This window comes from Poecilia mexicana, unplaced genomic scaffold (assembly GCF_051168715.1).
Source record: "Poecilia mexicana isolate PSO_F unplaced genomic scaffold, ASM5116871v1 scaffold_13, whole genome shotgun sequence".
NCBI lineage: Eukaryota > Metazoa > Chordata > Actinopteri > Cyprinodontiformes > Poeciliidae > Poecilia > Poecilia mexicana.
This window is the reverse complement of record NW_028263382.1, coordinates 10,742,707-10,770,033: the sequence shown is the minus strand read 5'-3', so window position 1 is coordinate 10,770,033 and position 27,327 is coordinate 10,742,707. Positions and strand designations below refer to the sequence as shown.

At 40.0% G+C, this 27,327-nt stretch overlaps 2 protein-coding genes across 4 annotated transcripts in view; both read left to right on the top strand.

Annotated features, from left to right (window-relative positions):
* The window catches only part of fndc3a (fibronectin type III domain containing 3A), a 58,683-nt gene extending 43,833 nt beyond the window's left edge, over positions 1-14,850 (top strand). For all 3 annotated transcript variants that reach the window (XM_014981144.2, XM_014981136.2, XM_014981131.2), the window contains 12 exons: positions 2,058-2,196; positions 3,028-3,096; positions 3,184-3,302; positions 4,111-4,216; positions 4,383-4,558; positions 4,640-4,753; positions 6,095-6,244; positions 7,422-7,768; positions 8,463-8,675; positions 9,630-9,796; positions 10,626-10,750; positions 12,355-14,850. In XM_014981144.2, the coding sequence (XP_014836630.2) occupies positions 2,058-2,196; positions 3,028-3,096; positions 3,184-3,302; positions 4,111-4,216; positions 4,383-4,558; positions 4,640-4,753; positions 6,095-6,244; positions 7,422-7,768; positions 8,463-8,675; positions 9,630-9,796; positions 10,626-10,750; positions 12,355-12,678 (2,049 nt within the window). In that variant the 3' untranslated portion in view covers positions 12,679-14,850. The remainder of the gene's footprint in view (positions 1-2,057; positions 2,197-3,027; positions 3,097-3,183; positions 3,303-4,110; positions 4,217-4,382; positions 4,559-4,639; positions 4,754-6,094; positions 6,245-7,421; positions 7,769-8,462; positions 8,676-9,629; positions 9,797-10,625; positions 10,751-12,354) is intronic.
* Positions 14,851-17,530: 2,680 nt separating this feature from the next.
* Positions 17,531-23,277, top strand: mlnr (motilin receptor). The gene is made up of 2 exons (XM_088011656.1): positions 17,531-18,436; positions 20,926-23,277. The coding sequence occupies exons 1-2, from the start codon at positions 17,653-17,655 to the stop codon at positions 21,231-21,233; spliced, it is 1,092 nt and encodes a 363-aa protein (XP_087867782.1). The 5' UTR covers positions 17,531-17,652; the 3' UTR covers positions 21,234-23,277.
* Positions 23,278-27,327: the final 4,050 nt, after the last annotated feature.

The window sequence follows — 27,327 nt, the reverse complement described above, 5'->3', positions numbered from 1 at the left end:
GCAGCCTTAAGAAGGTTTTTGAATCAAAGTATATTCAAAGGCTGGCAGATATTGACAAGTGTGGCCTTTGGTTGGAGTCAGTGCCTCTGGAGCTCTGCAAGTGCAACTTTTGTGTGTTTAGCTTCTCTGGAGATATCAGATGTGTCCTTCATGGGCTAAGGAAAAAAAAAAAGATTGGATTATTATTCATGAATCCAAAGTATTCTTTTCAGACGGAAAGTCAATTAAGCTCCAGGATTTGAATAAAGAGTTAAGAGACACACATACCCAGTCATTTGAGGTCCAGTGGGAAGTTTCCCCATTCAGGAAGTCATGTCATCTAATCATGTATCCAAATTAGTACAGAAGTAGCTCAAATAAGAATATTATTTTTGGGGGGTGGGGAGTTCGGAGGGGTGAAAAGGTTGGAACTGGTCTGTTCATACTGCCACAAAAAAGTCAGATATGGAACATAGGGCTGAAACGATTCCTCGAATGATTCGAGTACCTCGATTACTAAAATTCCTCGAGGAAAATTTACCTGCCTCGAAGCTTCGTTAATTTATGTTTTATTATTTAGCGCACCGTGTTCCGGCCGGGACTTCATTTGCGTTGCGCGGAGCTCTCACTTCCGCCTCTGAGTTGTTGACAAAAGCTAAGTCTCAGCGGCATAAAGTCCAATCTTCAAGATTGGCCCGTGGGGATTTTATTGATTGATGATAATGCCCGACTTTTTATCGTTTTTGGGGAACCAATAAGCATCCTTAAAATGACTGGGGGAATGCCTGGAGTACGGCAGCATTTCTCCTCCGGGGCTGCTGGTTGAAAGCGAACGGCGGGAAGAGCGCTGAGGTGAGCGGATAGCCTGAACAGGGCGGGCGGCTGAGTAGCTGATGCTTACCGTGTAAATGTAGCTTTACCGACGAACCGCACAATACATTTCATATCCCGGTCTGAAGAAACGGGTGGCGGAGCGCATCGTACATGGCTGGTAGATGAGTTTCTGAGTGTGACCAGTGAAGGTGTCGTAAATATCCCGTATTGCTTCCCCCCGTGTTCGTCCCCCGGTCTAACGGTTCGTCAGTCCGCTGGTCTATTTCCTCCCCTCCACCCCATCTTACGTTGTTCATTCGCCCTCTGCTCCCACTCCAGGCGGCATTTCCCGTATTTTCAAACCCAAAGCGTGACAGGTTAGGTGGCAAGGTGAGTTTAATTAATCTATTCACTGAAGATGAATACATAAACTAAAAGCTGGATTGTAGACATTTTTTTATAAGCATATTTGTGAGCCTGCCTCTTTGTTATTAAATTCAATATAATTTCAGATTTTTCTATAACTTTTCTTCTGGTTAACTTAGAAAGTGAGCTATTATTGTTACAGGTTAGTTTTCTAAACTACAAAAAGCAACTGTTAGGGATGCTCAAATATGGAAAATTGGACTGATATTGATATCTGATAGTAACACCGGTATTATGCCAGATTTACCAATATTTCATTTTATATTTTTTTTTTATCCGATTACTCGATTAATCGTAAGAATAATCGATAGATTACTCGATTACTAAAATATTCGTTTACAACAGCCCTAATGGAACACATACAGACGCAAAAAAAACGTGGATTTGGGTCACATTTGCCTGCAGTGTAAACTTAGCATATGTGGTTTTCTCTAAAGGAAGATTGGACACCAAACTGAAAATTGTAGACAATTTAAAGCAACCTGAACTTCTTACTCTGCAGTAATTTACACAAAATTGCTCTAATTATTGAGTGGATATACCGTACATTACACAAACCTTTAGTTGAGCCAACATTTATTGTTTAAAAAAAAAGAAACATCCTCAATTTGTGGTCCTTTGTTCCGAGAAACTGAATTTCCGGCTAAATGATTGAAATATTAAACTTCAATGCTTAATGAATTTGTATAATATACAATTTTCACTTTTTGGACCGAATTTCTGAAATGAACATCTTGAAGATGTAGTTTGAGATGCCCTTCTGCTCTTGCTTAGGTAACCTGTTGCCAGTATTATGTCAGACTGTCTTCTCACTGCCTCTATTTGTGAACTTTAACAAGGTGGCAGCGTACAACTCAGAAGGGAAGAGTAACCCCAGTCAGGTTGTGGAATTTATCACAAAGCCAGACAGACCCAGCTGTCCCTGCAGGCCTGCCATCCGAGGAAGAGTCCAACCCGACAGCTTCAAAATGGCCTGGGGTGAGATTTCCTCCAAGCTTTTCTCTTCCAAAATCCTCCCATACTTTCTTCTAGCCGACAACCTGGCAGGTCCGGTTTACAGATTCACTTTTGTCCTGGAGCGCTGCCCAACAATAGATGAGACAGATGACATCCAAGCTAGTCTGTACAGTGGATGACATCAGTTCTTTTTTTTTCTGTCCAGACATCAGCAAGAATCCTTCATGCACGTCACTGGACGAACTCATCTTCCAGGGCTGTGCTCGATCTGTGTGACTAAATTTTTTTTTTTTCCTCCAAATTGAAAAACACATCTGTGGCTCTGAAAATGTCTCAATTCTTTGTGTTCCAGAAAATTGTTTGAGTTTAGAAGCCATACTGTGTTTGCTTAAAAAAGTTGTTCTTGCTTATAAAGATATATATATATATATATATATATTTTTTTTTTTTTTTTTTTTTCTTCTTCTTTTGGGAGCAAAATGTAAAGCTGTCAAAGCTGCAAAAAATTGGCTCAGGCTGTTTTGACACAGGATTGTTCTTGTTTCAGTCTACAGACAGAGGAATATATGTAGTGCTTGATCATAACTGACTCAAATGGGCAAAAATCTCCATTTTCAGAAGCTGCTGGAGATGTAACTGCAACAAATGGCACAATTTTTTCACTCCTTTGAAAACAGTTTTTCTTTCTATAATTATGCTCTACTTTGTGTTCTATCACAACAAATCATCTTAAAAACGCATTGACATTTGTGACAAAAGTGCACACCCTTACCAGTTTGCGAACATAAACTTAGAATAATCAGAAATAAGAGCTTATATCTAATAATCCTGATGTTTTGTCTCTTTATTCAGAGCCCCCTAAAGACAACGGTGGAGCCGAGGTGACGAAGTATGTCGTGGAGCTGTCTGAGGGTTTAAGTGGTTGGTTACATTTCTCGTCTCAAAACTACATTTTGCTGTAATTGAAGTTAATCAGTTTGGAATGAACTAAAATGGGTCTGATTTTAGGTTTGTTATGGGGACTGGTGTATTCGGGACCCGCCCTGGAACACGTGTGTGACGGTCTGAAGCCCGGCTGCTGCTACCAGGCGCGGCTTTACTGCATCAGCGAGGGGGGGCAGAGCCCGGTGAGTCACTGCACAAAGCTCCACGTGCTTATTTGCGCACAAAACATTTCAAGAGGTTCAATCACTTCAAATTTAATTGGACTGCAGAGAAAAGATGGAAAAAAAAAAAGAAAAAAAAACACCTGTTTTTTTTGTTGTTGTTTTTTTGAAAGAACACCAAGAGTGTTTTTAATGAGACTGTCATACAGGCTTAATTATCAAATTGTTTATTCTTCTCCAGACATGTAAATTTTCCTCTTGTTTGTTTTTAGCATTGATACATTTCTTGGCTGATAGGGAAACTAATTATTAGCTCTGGCAGCCAGTGCGTCTGATTCCTTTAATTGGAAATTGTCATAAAGTCAAACTCGTTTGGTCGGAGATTAGGTCATGCTTTCTTGTGTTTAAGTACAACATGTCCTGCTAATCATCTAACCCTCCCTGGATGTGTCAGAGGAGGCTTTTTTCTCATCAGCTCAGTTCGTCCTATCTTCATTAATTTTCTCTATCAACCATTTTGTCTGTGCACACATTTCCTTGGTAGATAGGTGAGATGTTTTCTGGTGGAACAGCAGTCGCATGTTTCGCTTCGTCACTAAAAAGTTGGGTCTCTGTTTTTGTTTGTCTGATAATCTAACCACCCATTCAAAACTATGCCTAAACAATGCACTCAGATTTGTCTCCTCTCTACTCTGCTGGAGCCTGATAAGCTTTGGGAAATGACAATTGTTTCCACTGTCTTTTGTCGGGGAGAGTGAGAGGATGGTGTGAGATTGTCAGCTTTGTTATTTCCCTGCTTCCTAATTGGTGTGTTTTATTCTCTTGCAAGCTGTCAGAAACCCTGCAGGTCCAGACTCCTGCGGTGCCCCCAGGGCCATGCCTTCCCCCTCGGCTGGTGGGCAAGCCCAAAGCCAGGGAGGTGCAACTGCGCTGGGGTGAGTCATTCCTCTCAAACTTAGCTGTGTGTGGGATGACTTTCTAGCGTCGGTTGATGCAAATGTTCGCCTGCTGACCTGCTTTAAAGTCTTTTACTTTGCCGTTCTTGCATGGTAACATTTGCTTATCATCTCCATTTTATTAACCTTCACCAAAACCACTCAGGTCCCCCGCAAGTAGACGGAGGAAGCCCAGTGTCCTACTACAGCGTTGAAATCAGCGGACCGCAGTCTGAGGACAGCAGGGAGGTTTATCAGGGCTCGGAGCTGGATTGTTCTGTGGGAGGGTTGCTTCCCGGCAAGACCTACAGCTTCCGGCTGAAAGCGGCAAACAAGGCTGGGGTGAGAAAGACACACCAATAACAACCTGTTCTTTACAGGAAATACCGGCTAAATTGTTCTTGTTGCTCTTTCACAAAACAGTTTGGGCCTCTCTCTGAGCGCTGCGAGGTCACAACAGGTCCTGGAGCCCCGGAGCAGTGCAAGGCGCCTGCGACCACATGCAAATCACCCAGTTGTGTCATTGTGAGCTGGGAGGTGAGTGTTGCCCTTGCTGAAAGTATTCCTACCCGTCACAATATTCATTAGTTTTGGGGGGGTTTTCAGGGTTTTATGTGAGCGGGTCAAGATTGTTAAGCTGAAAGCACCCGGTGCCACAAATGTTTATACTTTTTGTGTGACATTTTTAACTTTTTGTTCCTTTTTTGTTTTATCTCAATTCAGATTTTTATAGAAAACTGACCAGTAAATCACTGGTGCATGATTGCATTATATAAGATAATTCCACAGCTTAAAAAGGTTTTGGGTTGTTTGAACTGCAATATTTGCTTTTGAGTAAATGCAAATCAGTAATTGTGGTATTAGTAATTCCAAAATTCAGATGAATGAATTTTGTTTATAATGGTGAATCTATTTTTTGCATCTAAAATTTTTCTGAAATGTAAAAAAATAAATAAATAAAAATAAAAATCCCTAATAAGTAAGAAAATGTCCGTCTGCTTCAATAAACTGTGCTTGCAGTCCAAGTTTGAGGTCGGGGGCATGCCCAAAATTCTTTGTGATTTGGAGAAAAAACTGTTTTTTTTTTTTGTTTTTTTTTGCAAATAAAAATTTAAGAACATAGCTTACATTGGCTATTAAGCTTTATTCGCTCAATTTCAGTGTAACTAATTGCCTTCAGAAGTTACTAGATTTTTTTTCTCAGCTGAGTCCATCTGTATGTAATTCAATCTCAGTAAAATGCTGCTGTTGTGTGAAGTTAACCTTCCAGCAAGAGAGCAAACCTAAACGTATGGATCAAAGCATGTTAGTGTGTTGGGACGGTTAATTTTAAATAAAAGGGAGAATCTGTGGAATAGATGTTGACAGATGTTCTTGACCCAATCTGACAAATGGAGAAAGGGTAGAAGCTTCTAGGTGTTGAAAGTCAGTAGAGATAGGTTGTCACAATAATAACATTTCAAACTCGATACTGAGAAAAATACTCAGTGCCATATAGATTTCCACCAACATGTTTTTTTAGAGAAACCAGGTTCTTTCAAGTTGAGATCAAAAGGCTGCGCTGAATGTGCATTTGTGTAGCAACTTGGGCGAGTGCAAAGGCGTCAGCATCAATTTTGATGCAAATGACAAGATGTCTAAATAATCGACATCTCGTCTGGCATTTCACATCCATAGTAGAGAACCACCCGAAAAGAGTCCCAACTGAAATGGCAGCAAAAGGCGGTTTACGAATCTCGACTTTGTGTTGGTCGGTCACATAAAATGATTCCAATTTGCTAGAAACGTCATATCCATCATTCGGAGAACACAATAGACAAATTCCACTTAGCTGCAGTGTGTAATCGGCGCTCATCGTCACTGTCGTTTGACTTCCAGTCCCCTCCTTGCAACGGCGCTCCAGTGACGGAGTTCCGTCTTGAGTGGGGAGCAGCAGAAGGCAGCATGCAGGTGTGTTACAGCGGACCGGGACTCAGTCATGAAATGAAGGGGCTGCTGCCAGCAACTAACTACTTCTGCCGCGTGCAGGTGAGCTTTGATGGACTCTTCAGGTTTTTATTTCTAAATATGGTTAAATATTCTCGTTTTTTTTACTGAATGTAAATTATTGTTTTAAAGAACATAATCATGCCCTTGTAGCTCAGTGCATAAAAGAACTAATCTGTTTTATGACTAGCATTGTTAAAACTTTGGTAGGAGGGGGGAAAAAAAGCATTCAAACAATAAAATCAAACTTTATACCAGACTTGAACCACCTCTGAACAAGCATTTCAGTTTTGAGTGGGCTGGTATGCATTATTTATTTTTTCTTTTAAGTGGAAATATATTGCGTGCATTTCAGTGTTTTGTCCGAACTTGTTGCCACTTGGGCCAAAATTAAGTCCAAACGACTGCCGGGCAAAAACAATAAAGGAAAAAAGAAAATACTGTTGTTTTTTGTTGTTGTTTTTTTTATGTACTCAGTAATAAACCAAGTTGCACTACTTTAATTAAACAAGTACTCCAATTGTGTGTTGGAAAGGGATGTGTAAATTATTGTAGATCCAAAACATGAAAAAGTTTTTCCCTCATTAAAATAAAGGGACCCACTTTGTGAATTTTGAAAGTCCTCGACTTCAGATAATAGAACATGGCCTTTTCAATTCTGAGTAATAAAAACTGGAGTTAGGTCACTTTTATTGAAAATAATTTTGACAGATTTGATGAATTAAGATCTGAGTCCACCAATATAGAGATGGTCCTCAAAATAGAATAACAATAATTTTGTGTAATAATAATGTAATTGCCCTGATTAAAGATAAAAACTCTCCATCTGCATCAACCACCTGTGTAAGGGGGAAAAAATTTGCAAAGTGCAACCGTGGGCTGCATAAATTCAGTCCGGGGGCAACAAATGGCCCCCGGGATGCACTACTGCTTTGTTTTGCATATTTTCAAAGTCATAAGAGTATAACTAACAAAATAGTTTTCCTTTTCTTAAGATTCCTTTTTGTATTTCTAATTCCAGACATCAGTACATTTCTCATTTAAAATCCTCTCTAAGCTGTATTTTATTTGTTCTAGTCTCTTCTAGCTATGCTGCTATTGTTAATTATTAAATATGCTTGTTGTTTTGTTTACATTACAGCTCCACCTAGTGGTCAAACCTGCGTTCCACTTATGTTTCCCTGAGAGATTACAAAAACTGTCCGCTCTTGTTTTGCAGGCTGTAAACGTAGCCGGTGTGGGGCCCTTCAGCGAGGCCGTGCTTTGCCAGACCCCCTGCTCCGTACCAGCAGCTGTCAGTAACATCTACATACTGAAGGAGTCTGAGCTGCAGAGGTTTGAGTCTTCAGCAGATGAGGACGAAGAAGAGGAAGAGGATGAAGCGGAATCCCGCCCGCAGGTGGTCTATTCCCCATCGACCTGCCTGGGGGTTTCCTGGGACCCTCCGTGCGATCACGGCTCCGAGATCACGTCCTACCTGATCGACCTTGGAGAGAGGCAGCCTGTCGTTGTCGGACCAGTAACCAAATACATCATCCAGCATCTGCAGCCCGACACCAGCTACAGGTTGGCACTGCGGTGGAAAAGTTTCAGATTTCAGGATCAGCTGATTCTCACCAGAGCAGAAACACACCATGCAAAACAAGCATGTTAGTGCAGCATGAAGGGCTTTGTACCGAGATAAAAAAACGGGACGAATCATGCTACCTTTAGTAATGCAGTTGTTGACTATAAAATCTCAAGTGTCTGCAAATAGTGTACAGAATACACACAATATGCCTCAGTATGTGGGGTTAGTTTAATACTTCGCCACCAGGCTGCTTAAAAATAAAAATATGAAGGGACAAAGTGGAAGGAAAGGATAAAAGGGATACAACAGCTTAAGAGGAAATTGGTTATGAAAGAAGAAAGATAACCAGTTTGGTGGAATGTTGGATATTTAAAACAAAAAATTAATCAGTAATTATTGATATCGTCTGATATGAAATGTGTACATGGCCCTAGGGAAATGTCCATCACACATCTGCTGTTTTTTTTTTAACCCCTTCAACTACTGTTGCAGGATTCAGCACCGTCTCGATCTCTATTCATACCAAACTCTCATGAAGCCGGAGTTTTTATTGAAAAGCGGATAAACCATTTTAAAGCTGTGAAATATCCAAGTGTAAAAACTTTGCAGACAAACACGAAGGCTCTGAGCCAGACAAAGCTCGCCCGCGGCTGCCTTTTGATGTTCTCCTCTCTGCTTTTTCTCCCTCAGGATCAGAATCCAAGCCCAGAATAGCCTGGGAACGGGGCCCTTCAGTCACACCTTTAAGCTCAAGACGAAGCCTCTGCCGCCACAGCCTCCCCGGCTGGAGTGCACCGCCTTCAGCCACCAGACCCTCAGGCTCAAGTGGGGCGACGGCCCACCCAAATCCGTCACCTCAGACGCCCCCCAGTATCACCTGCAGATGGGGGACAAGAGTGGCAGGTTGGTAGATCAGAGGCTGGATAGGAAGGCAATTTAAACCGAAGAATGAGCTGCAGTGCCTTGCAAAAGTATTCATCTGTTCATGACTAAGCCTGTCATAATAAATCAATTAGTCGCATGATAAATTAGAACAAGCTTGGTAATTTCTATTTGCATGATTGTTTGTTTCTCATGTCTCTCTCTCTCTCTTTCAACCAAAGACAAAGACGGGATAACAAAAGGCTTCAGTCTGATTCATTGGTCTCAACTAGCTGCTTTGTTGCAGGACAGTTTAGAGCCTATGATATTCATTTTATTTGTTTACTTATTTTTCCTATTTAAAGTGTCTTCCAGTTCCTGCGTTTAATGTTTGTTAGAAATTAAAGCTTATTGATCTTTGAGAGGGTATACTTGCATTATTATGCCATTACCATTATGTTAGTTGAACGTATTCTCAAAGAAACGATATTGTCATTTATCGTGACTTCTGGGACAATTTATTGTCCAACAATTTTATTGTGACAGGCCTATTCATTAGTCAGTGTTTGATATGAATGGAGGAAAATCCACTTCATGATCTCAGTCAAAAATTAGAAACTATTTACTGACGCTCTCCAGCTCAAGCTCCAGGCTGAGAGTGAGCTGTTTTATCAGTTGCAAGATGTTTTTATTTATGGGTCTCAAAGTAAAGAGATTGAATGCAAATGCACTTTTCAGATTATTTGTTATTCTCTTTCAGTTCAAATGCATGTGCTGCTTTTTGTTCCATTACATAAAATCAGAATGAAACACCATGAAGTCTGGTTTGAATGTGGTGGGATGTGAAAGAGACGTGGACATTTTAGCAGAGTTCTGTTCTCAATCCGTCTTTAGTGACGTATATTTTGCCACAGTGCAGCGCCTGCTTCTCTTCCCCTCCTTATTTATGCTTTCCTCATTAAATCCTTTCCTTTCTTCATGCTCCTGTCATTGCAGATTTATCTCCTTGTATAAAGGACCATGCCACACACACAAAGTCCAGAGGCTTAATGAGTCTACCTCTTACACGTTCCGCATCCAGGCCTTTAACGAGGCGGGCGAAGGGCCCTTCTCCAGTGTTTACACATTCACCACCCCACGCTCTCCTCCGCCTCCTGTGAAAGGTACTGTTCAACTTCTTTCTCTTCTTTTCTTCTCATTCAGTTCCACAGACGCGTCCTGCTGACAGCTAATGTGCTCAGCTTTTAACCCCATTTGACCAAAGCTGGGCTTTTTACTCGAAGGAGGCCCGGCAGCCACAGACGTGTCGGCTGTCATCTGGAAAGCAGTTGTTCGGCTTTGTGGTCTGTTCGCTGTCGGACGCTGCAAAGCCTCTTTTGATCCCACAGCGAAGTCAATAATGAGGGTGTAGGCTCTATTGTCAGTGCAGAAGCCCTTTTTGTATCTGGCAGTCATGTGTCTGATAGCCTGTGTTACTCAACACGGTTTGTGAAGTCCACTTCCAGAGTAAAGAGGGTTTAGTGCTGGATTTTTACTAACATGTTCACTTATAGCTAGATGTTTTGAGATCAAAAAGGCACTTTAATGGTTTAGTTTAGAGGCTTACAATCCCACCTTCCTGTTGAGGAGTAAGCTACAGCTGTGGAACTCTAAGTCAGAAGAAGCTGGATGTGTTTCTTAGTCTTTATTTCTAGTTAGATGGTTTAGAACAACCGGACTATCATAAATAAATGCCAAATCTGCTCCGATCAGAGTTATATAGCTGATTTTCGGCTTAAAACAAGCTCATATGTCTTGCTCAGAAGTTACTTGCAAGTTTTATTTCAACTGTGCTAGCATATTTGTGCTAGAATCTAGATAAAATGCTAAGATTTTGTGTTTTTGCAGTGTAGGTTTTTTACTGTAGTATTATGTCAGAGTTTTGGGGAAGCCCAAAGGAGTGTTATTTATTCTGGATTATCCCACTGCGTCTTCCTGTTTTCCCACCTCCAGCCCCTAAAGTGGAGCGTCTCGACGAAAACTCCTGCGAAGTCACCTGGGAGGCCCTGCCGCTCATGAAGGGGGACCCAGTCATCTACAGCCTGCAGAGCATGATGGGAAATTCAGAGTTCAAACAGGTACCGGTAACTTCCTCTCCTCATCCTTCTCCCATTACCTTCAGCGGCCCCATCGTTCTTCAGAGAGGCGGTTTGGTGCAGATCAGGATGCAGATGGGTTCTGGACCGTGTTGTTCTCTCTGCAGTGGTGCCCACTCTGTATTGTCACTGCCGGATTTAAATTGCCCATTATGCAAAGGTCATTGATCCATGAGGCATCCCAGGTGTCTCGCCCCTGCAAAGAACATTCATCCCTCATGACGGCCTGCAGCCATGTTAACGTGGAATGATGGCCGCTGCAGGGCTATGCTAATGTGGCATCACATGCTGGCAATTGAATCAGAAAGCTGAATGATGCAACTTCTGAATTATGTCTTTGTTTTATTCTTACTGTCGCTCTCATTGGGGTTAAACATCTGTTTTTAAGAGGAGACATTATTCTTGAAGCAGAGTTTAAACTGGCAGGATGTTGTGTAAACCAGCTATGAAGTAATTAAGCTAAAACTGTATAAAAATATATTCATTTTGCAATTGATATAAAAAAATCTGTATTTTTTTTCCCTACCCATAACTTCCGACCCATATGTATTTCTAATATTGTACACAATCAGCTTGAAGAATGTGACAATTTATTATTTGATTGTCACAATCAATTGTTAAAATAATTGTTGCAGCCCTAAATCATCTGTAGTCGAGTAGTTTTTTTTGTTTTTTTTAAACTATAAAATCCTGAGTTAAATCAGTCATTTTCCTTTTATTGGTGGTTCTCTGTGTGAAGAAAATTTGAGAAACGTGTCACTCCTGGAAGCGTTCAGATCCGACTCAGAAAACTGGTTGGCAAACATCTAAAAGCAGATGGCTTCTCCTACATGATATCACCAAAAATATGAATCAGAATCCGTTCTGGTGTTTAAATGGTCAGTCGCAGCTAAAAATAAAAATCCAGCTGGTAGGAAGCAGTTGGGTGAGTCATTATCTCACAATCACTTTTAAAAGTATTCATTGAAAATGTTCCCCCCTTTGGGTTTTGTACTGGGCTTTGACTCGGCCGCTCTGACACATGAATATGTCGTGATGTAAATCAATTGTAACGCTGGCTGTATGTAGTTCCTCCAGGGTTACCATGGTGACGTTTGTCCGCTTCTTTTATTGATACTGTGTTTGACTGACTTGTCAGTTTTGGTTAGGAGTAACCTTTAAAAGTAAGTAGGACTGAAACATCCAGCGACTTTCTCCAAATAATGCTAAAAAATTGGAGCCCATAATTTCATCTATTAAATAAGGTTGATGGAAGAAGGGTTTTTAGTGGCTTTGAATAAACTAAGACTTTGTAGACCAAATAAACTGGGGGAAAAAAATACCCAAAAAGTTAGGAAGCTGTCCAGCCAAAACACACTGCCACATTGTTTCATTAAAATATTACATACCTAATTTATGGATCAAAGAAATTCACATCAAAAATTATTTTGTGCTTTAAGTTGGACCAACTTAAATATGGCCTCTGAGTACTTTCAACTTTGGGATTCTCTACAACAACTCTGTGAAGAAAATTGTACAATGAGTTACAACATTTAATTTCCCTCTGGGATTAATTATTTCTTTCATTTTCTTTTCCCCTTCCAAAGACTTTTAAAGGTTCTGCCACATCCTTCCACGTCCAGAACTTGCAGTCCAGCAGTGACTACCGTTTCCGCGTGTGCGCCATCCGGCAGTGCCAGGACGCCACGGAGCTGAGCGGCCCCTACAGCCCAACCGTGACCCTCTCTCAGCAGCGGAGCGACGCGACGGCAGGCGGCGGCACGGCGGGGCCCGGCTCCCGGACCGGCACGGAGTCCATCAGAACCAGACAGAGCCTCACGGACGAGCAGTGCGCTTTCCTCCTCCTCATGGTTTTCGCCGTAATCGCCATCCTCATCGCTTTTGTCATCCAGTACTTCGTCATTAAGTGAGGAGTCAGCGCCGCCTGGCTGCAGGATTATAGCTTTATTCTCCCCCTCGTCCCCTCCATCTCTCTGTTGTTTTGTGTTCTCTGTTTTGTACTTTAACTGTTTTCCGGTTTGGACGGCTTAATCACGTTATCTGAAATGGGGTGCAGCAGCAGCAGCAGCAGGATGTGTGTGTTTATAAATGGAGGATGTAACATCTCATTTGGCACCTGTGATTCCTTCCGGACTCTCCTGACTCTGTCACTCCGCCCCAAAGTCGTGGTTTCAGCTCAGATTTCTAATCTATAGCGGTCAGCCGCCTGTGCAGAAGGAACTCTGAATGCATATTGGTTTGTTTCGGGGGGAAGACGGCGCGTTTATTAAATGTATAGAGACTGTTCATATTTATATTTCCATTTCTGTGTCCAGTATGAAGCTGTTTTTTCATAGATGTGTTCCAAAAAAACAAAAAAAAAATAGTTTGTAGGTTCTGTCTTTAGCTGACGTGCTTTTTGACTGTGGGACCTGAAGGGCCAGTGTTTGCACAGTGAGGTGTGTGTGCGTGTGTGTGTACTCTATGTAGTTCGTGCCACAGCTCAGACGGCTGGGAGGGCTTCTCGCCCAGATGAAGGAACCTAACTCCACACCCCACTCTACTCCGTGTGGGAGTCACAGAAAATCTCTCTTTCACATTATAGAGCGTTCATTTAGCACTTTTCAATCTTTCTCAAGTTCGGAATGTTCAAGGATGCAAAAACAACTGGAGAAATGTTCGTATATTTTTGTACAGCGAGGACACGAGGCTCGGCAGGTTTGTGGAGGAGAAAAAAAAAAAAACGAATCAAAGGGTAAAGTTAAACAGAAACCAAACTAACAGTGAATTCTAATTATTTTTACTATCATATAGTTATACTGTAGCTTGTTTTTACAATCATGCAGCTGCTTTTCTCTTAAATATTGTTGTTCAGCACAAAAAATGTACGCTTTCTCATATGTTTTACTTTTGTTTTCTCCTTGGTAATTGATTTTTTGCACCTTAGTGGAAGAAAATCTTGACTGACTGCATTTGTTTTTGGTCTTGTGATGCATTTTATAGAGCACACTTTGAGATTGTGCAAGCCCTACTTGTGTTTTGGGTGTTTTAAAAGTCGTAGTATCGCATAACGTGTCACTGAAACAGCTCATCTATAAGCGGGAATAAAAAGAAGAAGAAAAAAATCTATACACCAGTTGTTTCAGAGGCCTTAATTTGTAGGGGGGTGTGGGGGGAACAGTATAATTTTTTTTCTTAATTTTCTCAAGTTTTGATCTTTTTTTTTAGTGTTAAAAACACTCAAATGTGTTTTATTTCCTTTTATTTTGCAGCATTCATTAGGAGTTAGTCAACATGTAATCCTGAGAAAAATGAAAAGTAGTTCTTTATATTTAGATTTTTCTTTTGTTCCTTTTTTCGGTTCATACATGTGTGAAGTATATTTTTTTATAATATTGAAGTAATATATGTTAATACTCTCCACAGAAGATTAAAACAATCCTGAGTAGTCATGAATCATGGAATGCAAGTGATGGATACATAAATGTGTTATAATGCAAATCTAAAATTTGCCTTTTCTCTGTACGTTGAGTATTTGTAACAGATTGCTGACGCTGAGTCGTCTTCAGTGCTGATCTGGCTGTGAGGTCTAGTGTTGTTTAGCAGATCTCCGCTGCTGCCGCTGTAAAAGAAAAAAAAAATAATAGAAACGAAACGCAGGTACCTTGCAAAACATCCTGAGTAATTACATGATTTGGTCTTTCAGATATTCAAACGTCTCTTCTTTGTCACTGAAATGATTCAAATTCCTATTTTTGATAGCGATTGCAAAGTGTGCCATTTTAACACCTCTTCACCGTTGGGCTTGCTGCCTTTTGGCTGGAGAGATTTAAAAAAAGAAACAAAAAAAAAACACAAAAATGAGTAAAATATGCACAAAAATAAAAGACCATTTTTATGTAATTTTAATGTTTGCAGTTACCTCATACACCGTACATTCCAAAAAGATTTGTTATACTATACATACTACCAGACATATCACTTTACAATGTTCGCTATGGGAAAAATGTATAATCATAGATATGTATCTAAAGTGTATCTGTATAGCCATGATATCTACAAAGGATCCATGCACAATAAAAGATTTATAATTCTTCATCATGGTTGAAGTTTGAGCGCGTCTCTTTGGCTTCCTTTTGCTTCTAGACAAAAACACCTAAAACATCTTCACAGAGTTCAGTCAGTTTTACGTCAGTATTGAGACTTTATTAGTCCACGTAGCTTTGCTCTCTCATTTTCAAAGACGTAGAGGGCGGTGTTATGCATTTTCCATAATGTTAGCATCAAACATGTCTAAGCATAGCTCATATGTTGGACTGTTTCACCACATGTGAACATAATAAGAAGTTTGGAGCTGTTTTATGGCATTCCAGTAAGTAAAACGAAAACATAACCCAATCATGTTTTTGGTTTTGCATATCATTTATTTGGCATTTTTGTGGTTTACCTAATCTCTTATGATGTTTTTCAATCTTACAGTATAATTGTTTGAACGTAAATAATGACAATAAATAATGTTGATGCACCTCCCTTTGATATTAAATGTCTCAAATCAAGAAACTACACCTGAAAGCATTTTTCAAATGATCCTGGACCACTGAGCGAAGAGTTCTGTCAGCTCCTCGGAGGTCTTCAGAGTTCATCCTGAAGACACTGAAAAAGATGCAGCAGCTCCTTCTCTCAGCCCGAACACGGGCCTCATGGTGCAACCGCAGCCGCCGTGATGGATGAGGGTGAAAGTGGGCCCGCTTCTTGTTCCCCCTGCATTGTTCTCAGCGTTGGCTCTCGGTGAGAGATGAATTGGAAACTCCTGAAAGAAACCACGCCAGTTTTCTCCTGTTGTGTTGCTTTGACAGGAGCGAACGGTAACAGAGCGGGCGAGAGGAAGAGGGCTCCTGCTTGACCCTCTGAGGTTTGAGTAGTTCATCCTGAGGTGGGTTACTTCAGTTCACGCAATAAACTCTGAAGTCGGTGTCTCTTGCTGCAAAGGTTCGTTTATTTGGAAAAGCTCTGACTCAACAGAACACAGAAGACATGCGGCGTTCGGTGACTGATGCTGCTGCGGACATAAAAATGAAAGAAACCTGTTGATCAGAAACTAAAAATACATCCCTGCTTGACGCATAAGCCTGAGCAGCCAGTTATTTTCCAGAATCCTCTCCTAAAATGATGAAATTAAAAAAAAGATTTAAAACATGCATTTCAAAACTGAAACCTGGCATTGAATTGGACACTTGTTTGTTAAATACTCTAAAATGTATTATTAAACAAACATAAAAAATAATCTTTATATATAAATTGTACACATTCAACCCTAACTGCTTTTTAAAAAAAAATGTATACATTGTATTTTCTATTTCTAATTTAAAGCAGGAAGTTTGCATTTCTGTTTTTTTCCTGAACCTTTATCATTTTTTTTATCAATGCTATCCCAATTTTATGCTGAGTTTACTCTCATTAATTCAGCGCAATATCAATTATTGAGACACAAAAGGGTTTGCACTGATTAAAACAGACAGACTTTTAAAGAAATATACATATATATATATATGTGTGTGTATTGATATACCTAACAATATGTAAAGATGTCTACAAGTTGGAAACTAGATGAATTTATAATATCGTCACAATTGAAACTTATTATTTCTATTATTATTTTTGTTAATAATGATGATCTCTATCTGATGTTTCATGTAGAGGAGAGCATTCATAATGGGGGCCTGGGGTTGCTGTGTAACCTTAAAATCCCTCTTTGCCCTCATGTGTCCTGTCAGCATTTGATTATGATCATTACTCACACACACACACACAGCAGGCAACCCCCACCACACATGCATACACACACACACTGATGTTCTGTGACTCCTCAGGGTGTTGCACAGGAGGCGCTGCTTTCATTATCTCTCCGTGTGCCGTAATAGGACTCTGAGCATCCAGGCGGGCGCTGCCACTTCATGTGAACCCCCCTCAGCTGCTGCTGCTCCTGAACGCCACACGGAGACCAGGAAAAGTTAGGAAGGTCGGAACAACTCAGTTTTTCAGGTAAAGACGACAACAAATATTCATTCTTTTGACTTTTAGGATTTTTTTAAACTTATTTACTACAACATTTTATATCACATTTATTACAATTGCATGTCGTAGTAATTTTTCATTTCACCTGTGATTTACAGGAATTACTTGCTGTATTGAACTGTCATTTGTTGACAAATATCAGATGTTTAAAAGTCATCAGTTTGAGTACAAAGTTAGTTCAGTGTGTATAAAAGTTCAGTAGAACCAGTGAAAGACAAAAATAATTTAAGATTAATTGCTTGAATTAAAACTAAAAGCTCCAATCAGGTCTCAACAAATCAGAATTTTACCAAACATTTTATTTATTGTAGTGATTCAACTTCAAAATCACACATTATAAAAACAATCTAAATGATACAGATTCTTTCAATATAAAAGCTGAATTCATTTTCTTAGTAATTCAGAAGACTAATAAAAACGTATTTGCAATACAAAAATCTTATCCCTAGATAGAAACATTTTAAACTACTTTGAATAATTAACTGAGCTGAGTAGTAAGTCAAATGTTTTCTTTTATGTTTATTGATGATTTTAACTATGTCACTCGACAAAATTACCAGTATATCTTACATGTATTGATGATTTTCACAGTGGAAATTGACAAATGAAATGTCTGTTACTATTTTTTTTTCTTCCATTTCTTGACTATTTGATGTGGTGATGATATTTTTATGATGTAAAGCACCACGAATTGCCTTGTTGCCGAGATGTGCTAAACAAATAAAGTTGACTTAAAACAAAGCCCTTGTTTGGTTTCCTGATCATTTTCTTTCTCACCACTGCAGCGTCCAGATTTCCCAGTGTGCCGTCCAGCATTCAGTGGGACTGTTATGCCCTGGGCCCGACCTCCAGTTGACCTTCATACTGGCGCAGCGGAGGCCATGGACCAGTACAACATAGACGACCACCACTACGAGGGCTCCCTGTTCCCCACCTCCACCCTCATCCCTGTTACAGTCATCTGCATCCTCGTCTTCATCATCGGCGTGACCGGCAACACCATGACCATCCTCATCATCCAGCACTTCAAGGACATGAAGACCACCACCAACCTGTACCTGTCCAGCATGGCGGTGTCTGACCTCGTCATCTTCCTCTGCCTGCCCTTTGACCTCTACCGGCTGTGGAAGTACGTGCCGTGGGTTTTCGGGGAGGCGGTGTGCCGCTTCTACCACTACATCTTTGAGGGCTGCACCTCGGCCACCATCCTCCACATCACCGCGCTGAGCATCGAGCGCTACCTGGCCATCAGCTTCCCGCTCCGGAGCAAAGTCATGGTGACCCGGCGCCGGGTCCAGTACATCATCCTCGCCCTGTGGGGCTTCGCCCTGGTCTCCGCAGCCCCAACGCTCTTCCTGGTGGGGGTGGAGTACGATAACGACACGCGCCCCGACTACGACACGGGTCAGTGCAAGCACACCAGCTACGCCATCAGCTCCGGACAACTGCACATCATGCTGTGGGTGTCCACCACCTACTTCTTCTGCCCGATGCTCTGCCTCATCTTCCTCTACGGCTCCATCGGCTGCAAGCTGTGGAAGAGCAAAAGCGACATGCAGGGGCCCTGCACTCTGGCCCGGGAGAGGTCCCACAGACAAACAGTCAAGATCCTGGGTGAGTGAGGCGAAGGCAGGGGAGGCTTTAGTGAAACTTAACACTGGAGCAGAGTTTAATCAACCATGTGGAGCTCAATTTTTAAAAGTGACTCAGTGGAAACGTCCCAGAAAGCTTAACTGCTTTACTCGAAGGGACACATGCAATCAGTGAAATGGGAGAGAAAAAGGAGAAATTCACAGGGTTCCTCCACAGTCGCTAACAAATGAACTGTTAGCTTAGATGAGGAGAAAGAAGGAGAGAAAAGCAGAGAAAATTTTTCATTTTGTTCATCCATTCCTCTATGCATCCATCCATCATTGATTCATGCTTGTGTTCCTTACTTGAGTTCTGTTTTTTTTTCCACCTTCCATGTATGAAGTCACGTCACCCATTGTTATGTTTGCAAACTTCAGCAGAGGTTTAGTCAGTAGTTGTTTATTAACTACTGGTTAACTACCTTCTAAAAACTAAAATTAATATTATCTGAGTCATTTTTCTCAGTCATATTTCAAAAACGTGCTGATCCAGAGCTGATTTAACACAATAAAATTGGATGAACCTGGATGAAAACAAGTAAAATTGTTGCATTTACTGGTTTTATAGTTTAGCTTTTCTTTTTTTTCTTTTTTTTTACAATTATGAGATAATTAAATTAAGACAATAACTTTATAGATACTACAGAACTAACAGTAGATTTTTCAAAGCTCCACAGCTCCTCTCTAATTAACCAAAAGGTAATCCTCTGCACAAAAGATTTGTTTCCACACCGTTTCACCACAAGAAAACACCCTGTAAGTCATCCTTATTTCCTGCTTTTCATCCCCTCAAACTAAAACAAACAGATTTTGGTAATGACAGCGCTCTAATCTAGCCTTTTGTAGGGGAAAGGCTTTTAAAGCTGAAATCCCACCTGTTTGCACAGTCAGTTTGCCTTTCAGCGTGGCTGAAGCAGTAAAAATGCCAGCCTGACAGACTGGAATCCAGGACTTCTGGTTTCCTGCACCATCAGGAGCATTATCCAGCGGCTCCCCGGGGCCACATGCACCGCCACGTCGCACTCTTTGGCTCTTGACTTGATGAAGAGAGAGAGCTGGTGCCATGTGCTCCGTTGTTGATATGATCTGGTTAATTAGTCGGTTTAGTCTCAGGCTAATCATGTCCTGCCGCTGCTCATGGTGATTATCTTAATTTGAAGCTCTGGAACATTGCGCAGGATGTGAAAGAGCGTGACCGTACCGGAACGTTATTTCCAAATGTTTCATCAGGATGCATCCATTATAATATTGCTGCAGTCCTGGTAGCTTTTATTTTTAATTCGTCTGTCGTAACTCTGGCATCCACTCACTCTGTGCCAACTGTTATTTTTTAAGTAATTAGGTCAGACACACCTCCCTTTAATTACAGGACTGACATTTACTGTCCTGACAGAAATTAGTGCCTCCATTAGAAACTGATGAGGGTTTTATCTGCAGGGGCTTCTTGATCAATACTGGTGACTCAGTGATTAGCTCCCACATCACTCACTGTGTTCTTTGCTGGATTTATGGCGATTATTCTGCACGCTAGACATTAATCCTCTAACTGACTCCTTTACTTCCATTTTTCATGAAAAATAAATAGTGTTTTTGCTGAAGCTGGCTGCATGCTGCTGCGTCACTCGCAAAAGTATACATACGCCTTGAGTTTTTTTTTTTTTTTTTTTTACATTTCTCTATTTTTATCTGGTCTTGTGTGATGAATCAACAAAATCTGTGTAGAGAAGGAGCTTTTTTTCGCTTTGCTTTTCTTAATCAGTGATCTTAATCCATTTGGGTTTATGTCTATATTTACTAAATAAATAGTGGCATGACCCTGCCACCACACTTTTTTACTAATGCTTCGGCAGCCCTCCGGTTTCAGCTCCTGCAGTCTTGCAGCAGCAGCAATTAACAAACTACTCCAAAATCCAGCGCTCCTAAGAACTGTTATAAATGGCGTAATGAGGAGCATTGTTGCGACGATGTGCTGAAGACAGAGTGTCTGAAAGAGTAGGAGCTTCTTAAAGAGACAGAGGCCAATTTCAAGGCGCTAAAATATGAGGTCAAATTTATTTTATGACTAAAAAACTGCATTTTTATAACTGAAGGCAACATAGCTACATGTGCTGACAATCCTGTCAGACGACTGACGGTTGAGCATTGTTGTTTGATAGCTTGTTTCACAGATTTGAAACAAGCTATCAGTCAAATCCTTCTGTCACCTCCAAGAGGAAGGTGGTGGAGACCCAACTGCACTTAATGGCTTTTTAAATTAGATAAAACCATCTGACTTATTTCCAAACATAATTTATGTTGTTCTGGTTTTTGCTTTGGTTCCTTTACGGTCACGTACTGTAACTTTTTGCAGTGGAACAAACACTTGCCGACTGATTTTAGCTCTTGACTTCTCTTTGGCTATAACTTTAAGTGTCTTTTTTTTTTTTTTCATTTACCTTCTTGTTCTGATCTATTCCGTCTTCTGCCTTTCAGTGGTGGTGGTGCTAGCCTTCATCATCTGCTGGCTGCCTTACCACATCGGCAGAAACCTCTTCGCCCAGGTGGACGACTACGAGACGGCCATGCTGAGTCAGAACTTCAACATGGCCTCCATGGTGCTCTGCTATCTCAGCGCCTCCATCAACCCGGTCGTCTACAACCTCATGTCCCGGAAGTACCGGGCCGCGGCCAAGCGCCTCTTCCTGCTGCACCAGCGGCCCCGGCAGGCCAGCCGCAGCCAGAGGCAGCTCTGTATGATCGATCACATCTCCACGCTGAATGAAAGCCTCACCGGGGTCTGAGATTCTCTACGGTTTAGGGTTCAAGATCAAAAGAGGATACTCAGTGAGGATGTGCAGAAAATGGATGAGAGGGGAAACAGGGCTCTACAATGCAAAAAAAAAATAATAATAATAATGATCTGTTACTTCTTAATGGCCTTCTGATTATTATAATCGCCTATAATGTCACAGTATAGTTCTTGAGATACCTTTATACAGTCAGTGTTCAGTATTATTTACATCTGGTATATCTGTAAATTCAGCTCACTTATCTCCGTTGTTTATGGTTTACATTAGAGTTTTAAGACTGGTTGTTATTAGGAGGAATGCATGACTGTTTATGTGTCATTTATGCATCTTGGTGTATCACTAGGTTTTCTGTAATGTACAGTGAGTTAATTATGTTGGTGAATTGTTCTGCCTTTTTGTATTTTGTCGTGCTACAATCACAGACTTCAATGTATTTTCAGGTTTGTAGGTTCATTTTGCACCTTAACACTCAAGTTTCCACTCATTCTTCTTTGCAAGACAGTTCAAGCTCAGTACAATTCATCAGACTGCATCTGTGCACATCAATATTGATGCGTTTCTTAGTGAGATTTAGGTCAGTACTTTAACTAGGCCATTGTAACAAGTGAATATGCCTTAATGTAAATCTCTGCATTCCAGCTCTAATTGCATATTTTGGATTTCTTGTTTTACTGGAAATCTCAAATCATTTACAGTAATAAGAGGTTGAGTTCCATCCCCACATCATGATGCTGCCACTGCCATGTTAGCTCATGACTATGGTATTCAAGGTCATGTGCAGTGCTAGTTTTCAACCACGCAAAGTATTTTAAATGTAGGTCAAACTTTAAATGGAATCTGTTTCTTGCACAAATATCTCCTTCTTGTTTTCAGTTTCAATCCCAATTAGACTGGATGGAGAAAAGCATTCCCACAGCATGATGCCGTCACCACTGTGTGCCACTGTGAGAAAACATCCTGTCATCCTAAAATCCTGTCAGTGCAGGATTAGCCGCAACATGCAAAAGGGATTTTCATTTCCATTTCTCTTTCACATAGGCCAGACATGTTTCGTGTTGACAGAATCTGCTACTCTAAATAGTCTTTTCTTTTTTGTTTGGATGATGGGTTGAGCTGTTAACAATGACTTTATCTTTGTTCCTTAGTCTTCATGATGCTGTTTTTCTGTTTTTTTTTTTTTTTTTCAAATGTTCTGAAAAATTGACACCTTCACAAATGGCCTCTAGTGGCAACTGTTTGCATTTTATTTAGGAGCGTAAGAGTAAAGAAGAATGAAGAAAGTTAAATACAAAAGCACACCACACTTTTCAGATTTTTATAGGTGTAAAATGTTTAAAATCATGTAAAAAAAAATTGTCCTCATCTTTACAGTTATGTATCACTTTTGCTGGACCACCACAGGGGTCTGCAACCTGCGGCTCTTTGGACTCTCAACTATACTGTTGTGAAACCAAAAAGGAAATCTTTTTGATTATGAATCCAATGAAAACTGGTTATTTTAGGAGTAAGTTCTTATGCAAAATCTACTTTTAACATCTACAACAGGCTTTCAAAAGTAACTTAACTTCAAACTATGCTGCAAACTATGCTGCCTATTTTTCTCCATTTTAAATATTCATTGAAAAGGCTCATCTCATTCTACATTTTATCTTCTTCTGTGCAGTATTCATTTTGTATAAACATCTCAAAATATAAATACACTTTGGTTTACTTTTGCTAGCTTTCGCAATGACATTTTATGTAGTGCATATTTAGAAACATTTTTGAGCTTTACTTTGTAGCAGCAGGGGTATAAAACCCCAACAAAATACACAGGAGCTTGGGGTGTAACATGACAAAACTGGGAAAGGGGAAGGCGGGTCAATACTTTTACAAGGCACCGTAGGACGAAACATTTTTAATCATACTGTTTGTTTGAGATTCATATAAGAAAACGACAAAATAAAGCTGCCAGCGGGTTTTTAACAGTTGTGAGTTTGTGTATGTGTGTGAAAACATTGAATATAAACTTGATAAAAGCATTTTAAAATCAAAACGGGGAACCTTTGGTGTATGAATGTGAGCTTGTGTGTGAGAGACGCTGGTGCCACCTGAGCCCAGAGGTCTGAGGCCTGCGTACGTGCCGGCTGTCGCATGTAATCTGTCACAGCTATTATATTAAATGTTCTCTGGGTTGCATGTATGCCTCCAGCCAACGTCCCTGCATCACCATATTCAAAGTAACAGCTGCCCTCAGTGCTTTTCAAAGAGAACCGCAGAGGCTTAGAACGATTTTCTTTTTCCACAACTTGAGTCATCCCATCACTTTGGACAATTTATTTATTGAATTAGAAGTTGTGGTCTTTTGTGCCTCATCTGCTCCCGAGAGAAGTGTAATGTTTGAATTACCTGTTCCATCCTGAAAAAGGGAAAAAAAAAAAAAAAATTCTCACATAGAACAACCTTGAACTTTCTTTGTCGACGTCCCGGCTGTCATGCGTCTCGTTTGTTTTTTCTTTTTTCTTTTTTGTTTTTTGTGAGGAGCTGTCAGGATTTTGCCGATGAATCATCAGGCCTTGGTTTGCACAAATACAAAGAGACGCAGTCGCTCTGGGCTGACTCATCCACTCTTTTTTTGTTGTTGTTTTTTTTAAACGGAGTAATTCAGCTCTTTGCCAGAGAAGCTAAAGGAGCTTGTTAAAGCTCATATCTCACAGCAGACTAACCTGACATCACCCAGGGGAAAGATCAACAAGCAGCACGACCCTTCTCTGGGTTCTTTGCCCTTTTTTTCTCTTTTTTTTTTTTGTCAGATAATGAAGAGCTGCGCTACAAGTAGTTTGTCGATATACCTGCCCTGGAGCCTTCCAAAATCATTTAAGTTCATGCAGCTTTCATTTCAAATTCATGACTTATCTAAAAAAAAAAAAAAGTCCAAATTTACCCACTGCAGGCGATGCTGTTCAATTTTACACAGAGAGTTTTGAAACACTGTTGGACAAAAATTATTCAAATTCAAAAATACTTTACTGATTCCAAAGGGAAGTGAAATGTTGCTGTAACTCATATTTTTCAGGGTTCCTTAAGGAGTTGTTGTAGATGCTGTGGGCCAGACAGGATCAGCAGTACATTCTGAATTAAAACCTGTTGCAGAGCGCTCTTGACCACAGACTGGGGTAATGTTTCATTTTTCAGCAGCACAATGACCCAAAGCGTTTTGCATTTTTTTAATCCAATGTGCCATTAAAATTATATTTACTCAGATATTTTTATTTATTATAAAATATGTATAAGCACAACTACATCTTTGTTACTAAGTGTTAAGTCAATTTTTAAGGTCTAAAATTTTTTTTAAACTTCATGGAAACAACTGGGATGCTCTGCTCTATAGAAACAGGGTTTAAGGCAATGATTAATGAGCAAAGGACTGAAGGGGGCGCGGGGGGGGGATTCCTCATTTCCGCTCTTGAACATGGTGCAGAATCTGTGATGCAGTGGGCCTCTTTCACTTCCAAAACTCTGGTGAACATTGTTAGAGTTTTGTTGTAAATAATAAACAATAATAAATGAACCTCAAGGCTGATTTTACTAACATAAACAAACTTAAAGAAATTTTAGATTTTAAATAAAATGCATAAAATACTAGTAAAATTACTTTCACAGCTGGTACTCCACATAAAAACCTGAATAATTCATTTTGAAATATGATGGATCAACTGGGTTCCATAGTTATTTTCCTTTCTTTTATTACAGTGTCGTTATATTTCTGACCACCAGAGGGCGGCAAAGTGTGTGCCAGTTACATAAATGCGCCGAAGTAATCAGGGATTTTAAAACTTAAAACGACAGTCAGATGTAAAGTAAAACAACGAGCATGTATTAGATCATAATACACAAATTTCTTTACAAATAAATATATTTTAATCTATAAAAGAAATATATTTAATCTATGCCTTTAAGACATCTTTATCAGTTTCTCCTTCCAGTTTACTTCCGCAAATTATGATGAGCACATACTGTTTTCCTGTTTTGCTCTCTCAGCCATGAGCGTGACTGGGTGAAGCTGAAGTGAAATCCAGAACATTCTTTAAACCGCACTCAGCACTACAGAACCTGGACTTCACTGTCACTGTTTTTTACTTTCATTCGACTCCATGCTGCTGTCGCCTTTTCTCATCCCTTCTCTCTATTTCAAAAGCTTTTCCCACCACAGAATGACTGTGAGGTCATTCATCTCAAACCTGAGCAGCTCACTGTGAACTCTGCAAGAAGTGGATGAGTAAGAAAAAAACCCTGAAATAATCAACTTTAAAAAAGAAAACCTCTCTGTAGCCTCTTTTTTCCTGACTTTTTTCATTATTTTTTGTAACTATAAATAAGAACGAAGCTCATAGTTTTAGAATTTTATTAGCAGAGCTGAAATATTTATCAGTCTGTTATCCAAAGTGGCTTTATATTTATTTTATAGTGGCTTTTGAACCAATGGGAGGATAACATTTTCAATCACCTTTGTTTGAAATGTTTCTGCTGTCTGAGGAGCCAAAATGCTTCACTGTTTTATAAAAGTACTTTGCCTTAGGCTGGACAGGGAAGCTAATGGGCAATCTGTCTGTCTTACATTAATAGAAAAGCTCAATAAAATCTAATAGTAGACGGAAAAATTGCTCCCTAGCTTTCCAAAGGAGCTGCAAATGTTCACAATATCCGATGGGAAAATCTAAATAAACTCCAAGCATACAGCCTGGGGTCCAAAGCAGATAAAATTACATTCATGTGCAAGAGTGACCCACCCAAAGTCCACACATAAAACTTCATTAAAAATCTATACCAAGACTTATAAACTGATGTTTATAAACATCCAACATATCGATGCTCTCCGTTACCAAAGCATTGCGAAATGTTTCAGCCTCTAGTTTATCTCTCGATGATTTTCTTCAGCTGGTTCAAAAAAGTACTGACTTTATTGGGGTGAATCACAGGAGACAGTTTTCTGTTTATGCAGCTTATTCAAACCATGAATAATTTTTCACTGACTTCACAGTCTGTGTGGATCTATTAAAATTCCTAAAAAGTTTATGGATGTAATGTGACAAAAAGTGGGGGCAGGGGGGGTTCAATTGGGGCAGCATATACGCACTTTTGATGCTCACAACATGACATTATGCTCTTGTCTGCTACAATGACATGTGGTCTGCACAGTAAGTGTTGTATCTAAAACCAAACCATGCACTCTTCGGTTACTTAGTAGCTTAATGCCTTAACACAAGAAGCAAGAAAAGGAGACAGAAAAGGGAAAAAATGCAATAAATTAAATTAAATAAGATTAATAAAAACGTAACAGTTGCTCTGATGTGAAGTTAATTATATTGTCTTATTGTTCGTTTTAAATCAGCATGATTTTTTTTAACTACAGCATTATTTCTGTTAGATATTTTTTGGTATTATCATTATTACTTTAGTTCATATTCAGTCTAATGTTAATCAGTATTATTGTGATTTTTAGTTTAAAGTGTTCTCTTCCTTATGTGTGTATAAACTGACCTGGAGGTTACGACTGTCTGTTTATCTTCATGTGAGACAGTTAACTCTGTGTTTCCCAGATCTTAAATTCTTCTTGTGTTAGTTTAACCTAGAGCTGAACTGGGCTCAGATCGTAGATCAGATATCACACCTGGAACTGAGTTGCTGGTTTGTTTAGGTTAGATGTTTTACGACCTTTGTTGTTCTTCCTGACTGCCCCTTTTGGCTGTTCTGCTTTGACAATAAAACAGGGGCTCACGTGGAAGGAGATCAGAACTTTCTGTGAATGGCTGATGAGGTTGTTGATGGAAAGTTCTCCTTTTGCAAAAGCTTTGTCTATAAAATTCATATACGTTGTCTGTGGTCTTTTTATGTAGGTTCGAGAAAAGTACCTATCAATTTCAATTATGTCTACTCGATCTACTCGCTCACAAACATTTCCCGCATAGACGACCTTTGTGTCAGCATACTCTACTCAAGAGTAGAGTTAACTAACGACACGTCCATTCAATATATGTCATTAAAATACATGTATCATTAAGCAGACAGTGTCTACATCATCGTCTATACTACAATTTTTAAAAAG

Coding starts and splice junctions, on each gene's coding strand:
- mlnr (XM_088011656.1), top strand. CDS start 17,653: ATGCCCTGGGCCCGACCTCCAGTTGACCTTCATACTGGCGCAGCGGAG. Junction 18,437..20,925: donor ACAAACAGTCAAGATCCTGG/GTGAGTGAGGCG, acceptor TCTGCCTTTCAG/TGGTGGTGGTGCTAGCCTTC.